The 6,765-nt window shown below is 50.8% G+C and overlaps 1 protein-coding gene across 1 annotated transcript; it reads left to right on the top strand.

Moving 5' to 3' along the window:
• Positions 1-4,846: 4,846 nt before the first annotated feature.
• Positions 4,847-6,697, top strand: EMWEY_00022890 (hypothetical protein, conserved; the record flags this gene model as incomplete). The annotated part of the gene is made up of 1 exon (XM_013477925.1): positions 4,847-6,697. The coding sequence occupies one exon, from the start codon at positions 4,847-4,849 to the stop codon at positions 6,695-6,697; it is 1,851 nt and encodes a 616-aa protein (XP_013333379.1).
• Positions 6,698-6,765: the final 68 nt, after the last annotated feature.

Here is a 6,765-nt window from a genome sequence, read left to right as displayed (position 1 = left end):
CAGCAGATTCAACCGAAGGAAACGATTGCGTCGGCTGTTCTTCGTCTAAAAACTGCATTTCTCCAAAGGGGTCTCGCAGCCATTCTTCTTCATCTAGGCCGTGATGCTTTTCCGCCAACGTCTGCTCGACATACAGCAGGATTGAGTGGCGGAGTACGTCAGCAGTATCAGCCGTCTCCCCAGACTTTCCTATACCCTCTACAGCATGTGAATGGCTGCTTTGTGTCTGCAGTTGCCCTCCTAAGTTTCCCTTTCTCTTCTTCTGCGGCGGCTCCCCCTCAGCCTCTCCCCAAGCCTCCAACAAGTCTGCATCCAGCGATTTGGTTGATCTCCGGTGACGGGGAGCGGCTGTGACCAATTGGGAGCCTCCTCCACCGCACAGGTCTTGAAGGACATGGCTGCCTTCAGAAGATTCTTGTGTCTCCTGGTCAACAACTAACCTTCGTCCCAGACGGTTTGGGAGCCACTTTGTACTCACAGCGGCACAACGGGACACCAGGAAGAGTATTGCAACAACTGAAGCGAGTGCAGCTAGGGATAAGACCATACGGCCGTCAAGGCGCTTACGGTACACGCAACTGGACGAGTCGCCGTGCAGCTCTCCGCGTGCATGTGTTCTTTGTGATGCTGCGGGAGGCAGCGACGACAGGCCAGGAGTGTTGGCACGAAATTGTGACTTTATAGCCCAGGAATCCGATGTTAGCGTATATATATTTTGTTGTTCCGAGCACCAGATGCTGGTTTTGGCCAGGGGTTCACGGTCGGTGCCACCCTTTAAAGCCTGCATCGAGGTCCCCGTCATCAGGAACTTCCCGGGGAAATCAGCCTGTTATCTCTAGATTAAATGGTATCCGTTAATTGACAGGTTATTCACAAGGAACCGTTGGACCATTAAGACCGGCTTTCGTCCTTGCTCGAGAAGTACCTCGTGCAGTGAACGCCTAGATCGAAAGGCATTGAAACCATGTTCTGGGCGGCATGTGCACTGGGTACCCTGAAACAATGCTCAACAGAGCAAACAATAAATTGAGGCTTTTCAAATTGCTTATGGCGGGACTTCTTGAGGAGGCGAAGGCAGCAATATCTAGTTACGGTTACGCGGAACAACTCGTGCAGTGTTTAGCCCGATAGGGGTACAACGAGCTGGTATTTCAGACATCAAGAACGCATGAAGCCACGAAATTTTCCCCTGGTTTCTCGTACAATTACTCGCTCCAGATCGCTGCGTGTATCACACCACGACGTGGCACAGCCTGGGGCTTGGCTCAGTTGCAGTGACAGTAAGCTTGCTGGGCTCTTGCTAAAGACAGGAACCGTGCCAACCCCAACAATTTGAAATCCAAAAATACTAATATTTCGACTGCAAATATACTGGAGGCAATCAGCTGCAGGGATGAAAATGCGGATAGTCGCGTGTAAAGGGATCAACTGATCTAACAGACGTTTGGCGCGGGCCCTACAATGAGAACACCAGGGAAAGGCAGGTGAACTATCGGGAAGTGACCAACAATCGTCCACATTTCAACCCCAGACGTGGGTGTCGACCTCCCATCAGTGCCCAGTCTTTCGTTGCCCGCACAATAAAGCAGCATTGCCTGCGAAGCACGCCGGTTCGACTTCCCCAATCTTCTACGTATCTTTCGTTTTTAGTCACATTACTTGCGCATTTGTCATCACGGCATATGTCAAATTTGTGTTCCGCTAGCTCCTCACTCACATTCTTTGCGTTTTCAGTGATCAATTCTTTACATGGCACCTAGGGTAGAAGAAATACTACCTTGAGTCCTGCACATATTGGCGAGCTTCCAAGTCGCTTACCCAATAGACCGCTGGCATTGTCCAACCTCTAGGTATTCCCTACCGACCGTGGAGTCACTTCAGAATCGATTTTACCACTGATCTTCCTTCAGCCGCTGCAAGAAATGACACTATCTTAGTGCCGGTGGGCTCACTCAGTTAGATGGGATCAAATTGTCCCAGTGAAAGGGTGGTTGACAGCCACTGGCACCGCGGAGTTTCTCGCTGACAGTAAAATTCGTTACGCTTGCTCTGATCAAGTTCCTCGTTTCCAGTCTTGTCTATGGCAGCAGTTGTGAGATCGTCACAGTTCACAGTCTTTCGCCACAGAGGAAAGACCAGACAGAGCGTTTTAAACGTATTCTTGAACAAATGCTGCGCATGCATATACAATATGACGAGCCATTTCCACTGTTTGTGGCAGTGGAGATAGGATACAACACAGCCACTGCTCAACAAAGCTCTCAACCTTTGGAGCCACTATGGGTGAGGGCCCTCCTACATAACGGACCTCGATGTCGTCGATGCTTTGTCCCCTATCCTTACACCTTCCGCCATCGTCAGTAAGTGGCAAAGTGGCTCTGCATCAAACATATATCGGCTATGAACAACTGCTCTAAGTTCGAGCCTCGCTCCCGCTGTCCATCAGATGTCACGAAGATAATCAGAACTGTGGCATTCCGCCTAGTTATGCCACCCACAAAAGCATGACGCGACATCTTCCATGTGTCCCATTACTCACGTCACTCAGTCTCTAGGGAAACTAAGCAGCGCCATTAACTCCCCTCTGCGGCAAAACCAGCCATATAGACCAATTCAACGTAGATCTGGGCCAGAACAGCTGGGGACAGTGAGTTGAATACATCGTCAAATGGCGAGGTGCACCGGTACATAGGGCTACGTGCGAACTAGCCCCCAATCCTAGCCCGTGGTCTGCTCTACTTTTAAGCGTCGAGGTGACAACAGCGCCGAACACAGCACGCCAAGTCTCATCCCTGAATACTCATACCATGACAATGTACTCCTCTCAGAATCTACTCCTTCCAATTACTACAAAGCACCGCTTGTTGTCACTTTCTTCCTACACATCTGCGCTCATCCTCCTCGCTCCTACGTTTGGTTCTTCTGTCTCCTAGGGTCAAATTACTGCCTGTTGTGAGTTGTTCGCATGCTCTGGTCGCTGTACCGGCACCCTTACGCTACAAAAAGGGGGGATCTGGTGACTGTGCCTTCCCTGTGATAGTGTGCGCGATGGTGCAGCCAACATTCTTATTGACAGATGCAAATCACGTAGACAAACGGAGGGGCGGTCTACAAGTAACCTGGATCTAGAGAAAATGAATGGCAGGCAGGGCAAGTGGACAAGGCATAGACAGCCTTCAGAAGGTGCCGGGCCCGACGACCCCTTGCAAAGGTGCTCACAGCAATTAAGGATATTGGCAGCAGGGAGTAGCAGAGAGCATAGCAGCCTCGATTCCTGCCGTTGACAACAGAAACATGGGTTACACGCTTGTAATTAAGATTGCAGATGTATTACCCTAGAACTCCATCTGGGCCCCATGTCCATGAATAGTGGCCCCGACACAAATATTAGCGGATCTAGCGTGTCCACTCAGCAGAAGCAGGACGAGAGGGCGGTAGGCAGGACAACGCAAGAGTTGAGGGGAGCCTTCACGCTGGGGCCGTTAGAGGGTGACTAAAACTCAAGGGGTACCAATGCTGGCAAACATACAAGAAATGAGGTGACCGGTGAAATTAGGAGAGGGGGTGGTGTACTGCGCCAGCACTACGGTGACACTCGAAGTGGACCACTAGAAGATTATCCGCTATGCTTTGTCTAAAGCATTAACGTACTATTAGAAGTAACTCTAGGTACATTATTAAAGACATACAGCTCTCGGACCACATGTATTCTACAGATACACAGGTTCGGGGGCTGCTTGTGAGAGTCGCGCTGCAGCCAGGGCGCTGACCAGTAACGGGGTCTGAATGGGAGTCTGAAACGGCTTCTTCTTTTATTTTCAGCCCAAATATGACATATAATGTGAATAAGGGACGCTACTTTATGTTTTAAAGCTATTTAGAGGTAGTTTTCCGGCTGAGGCGCATGTATTGCATGAGTGCACCAGCGCCGACTAGTTCACCGAGACGACGCCCTCTGCGAGCTGCTGTTGCAGGTCTGGACCCCGATTAAACGAAGCAGGACACAAGTGGAAAAACACAGGCACATTCCCCCACAGTTGCTCACCATTTATTTTCTCTTCGCTTGTCCCCTGTTAGGGTGTTCTGCAGCGTAGGGTGTGTATTTCTGTGAGGCTTTCCATTCTCGTCAGCAGCCGCAATGAACGACTCAACGAAGTGCCTAACAACCGTTACAATTTAGCAAAAGTGTCAATGTAAGTCCCATATGTGAAGGGAAACATACCAAACTTTTTGCCTGGAGGGGACATCAAGCGGAAATACAGTTGCAGTGAAGGGACTCGTATGCGACAGAGGCTGTTACGGTAAGACGCGGTGAGATACGGAACGAACAAAAGTGAAACAAGAAAAGACAGGCAGGCAAGACGATTTAGAGTGGTTTGTTGCCTTTATCAAAGGGATAGGAATAAAGAGACGGAAGTAAACAGCGATTACGCCTCTGCAGTGGGCAGTAAACGCGATGAGACCAAGGCCGACGCGTACATGACGACAGAAGATACGGACCACAAACCGAGACAGGCGCATAGTATATAGTTATGTAATGTATTGCAGAGGGACTTAGATGCACAGCGAGGGAAACAAACCTGCACGAAGGCCTCTGTAAGAGGAATAGGACGGGAACGGGTACATTGGCGATGACAGGACAGGAGAGAGACAAGGACAAGCGTACACAGGCCCAAGGGAAGCCAGATGAAGAGAAGGGTAGACAGAGACTGGTTATATCCTCTCCACTTTAATAGTTCCAACTTGTTAGACTGCAAATATCAATCCATTGGACGACTTGGACGTTAATAGCCCCATGCAATCGATGTGAGGCGACACAGAAGCGGACAACAGTTGCCCATTTACGATGCTGCCTCAGCACCCCACACATTTCCCACGTTCAACTTCCTGCGTGCCGCCTCAAGAACAGCAGCAGCGTATTGTTGTTGCATTTGACGTTTCAAAGGGAGAGACTATAGATCCAAACAACCCTTCACTGCGACGCTGCTGTCGTCTGCTCCAGCAGTTGGGCTGCACTTGTGTCGTTAACCGATCTCTTCTTAACCTAGAAAGGTTGCAACGCCACGACGTATCGTTACTTATTATGGGCAATCCACTCAAGCCGTTCACCGCAGACGAACTCCTGTCCCTGAAACTCTTTCTACAGACTCCTCCAACTGACACAACAACGCACCCTGCAGCGGCAAATGTTCCGGTTGCGGTTACTTCTGCGGTTGCTGCTGATGAGTCACAAACGTCGGCTGCGATAGGTGCTGCCCCTTCGGTTGTTGCCGACGAACCCCACTTATCAATGCCTGCTGAGAAGCAACACACCACGGGAACGGGGTGGTCTACTATGAGAAAAACAGGAAACAATGGCGGTTTCGCCACTGCAGCAACAAAGACGAGTGTTCGGCAGGCCCGCAGCATCTTCATCCTCGGAGGCAGCAACAGCAGCAGCAGCAACGTGAATTTCTTGCTTGAGGAAATGGGCCTTTCTCTTGCTGCGGACTCTGTTATTTCAGTCATTCCTCCTACTCTGCCGCAGCAGCACAGTGGCATTTACCACCCAAGAGAGGTAGTGCTCCAGCAAGAGCAGCTCGTAGGAGAGAAGATACGGCAGGAAATCCAACGACAGCAACAACATGGCAATACCAACAACAGGAGCGTCAGCGGGGACAGTGTTTTTGTTTATCCTCACGGATCCACTGTCTACGTGCAAAGCCCTGCTGTGCCACTGCTATGTAGCAGCAACTCTTGCAGCCCTTCTCACAGACCACTCATTGGTGCTGCTCCTGCCGCTGGAGGAGGGGTTGTTGTCGCTGCTGGTAGTAGCCAGCTGCTGCAGGACCCTTACTTGAATCTTTACAGCAATATGGAGTTAGTGCGCCTGCTACTGCAGCTTCTTCTGGGTTATGTGTCGCTGAAGCAGCTGCAGCCAACTATAGGAGAATCAACTGCAGCAATAAGCAAGTACGTCCGGCAAACAGACACTGAAGTGCTATCGGTGTTGCCTCAACCATGCTTAGAGGCCCCGCCAGATATCCCTAGGGACTTTCGTCTGCTGCATCAACAGCAAAGTTTTGCGCTGCAGCCGCGGCTGCTGCTGCAGCTGCAGCAGTTGCTACAGCAGATAAATACGAACCCAATAGGCAGACCACTTGAACTAATCAATCCCGAATTGATGCAGCCCTTTCCGCCGCTAAGGCCTGCCCTACACCCACCAATAACGCCGTCTTTCCCTGTTCCCTCTTTACCCTTAATAGACTTGGACAGTCTCGTGATGTCTTCTCAGCAGCTGCTACTTGCTGCAGCTGCTGCTGCAGCTGCAAGTTTTGGTGCAAGTGCGCAAGCTGCTTCTGCAGCGGAGTGCTTAACTAGTGTAGCACTGGATCCTACAAAGTCGCACCCACAAGCAGCAGAAACAGCAGCAGCACCCCAGCCTCATCGGGAAAGTTGTCTGGTGAACTTTATCTTGACAGCTGCGAAAGTGACGGGTCTGTCGCTTCTCCATGGGAGGCAGGAACAGCAAACTGGAGGTCATCCACAGCAGCAGAATGATCAACCGCAACATAATCATGACAATGGGCTGTTGGATCAAGTATCAGGCAAGGATGCCAGAGCTCGCGCTGCTCTGGTTCGTTTGCTCGTCTGCACCCTCGAGAGGCGTTGTAGCAAAACGAAGCAGCGGACTGGTGATGCTGCAGAACCAGCTTGAGTTACCAGCTGCTACTGTTGCAGCTTTGACGTCAGTTTCTACGGCTGTGACTGCGTAATGCTGCTGGT

Source organism: Eimeria maxima, genomic scaffold (assembly GCF_000499605.1).
Source record: "Eimeria maxima Weybridge genomic scaffold, Emw_scaff226, whole genome shotgun sequence".
Taxonomy (NCBI): Eukaryota; Apicomplexa; class Conoidasida; order Eucoccidiorida; family Eimeriidae; genus Eimeria; species Eimeria maxima.
The sequence above is the reverse complement of the archived record's forward strand: the minus strand, read 5'-3'. Positions and strand labels throughout refer to the sequence as shown.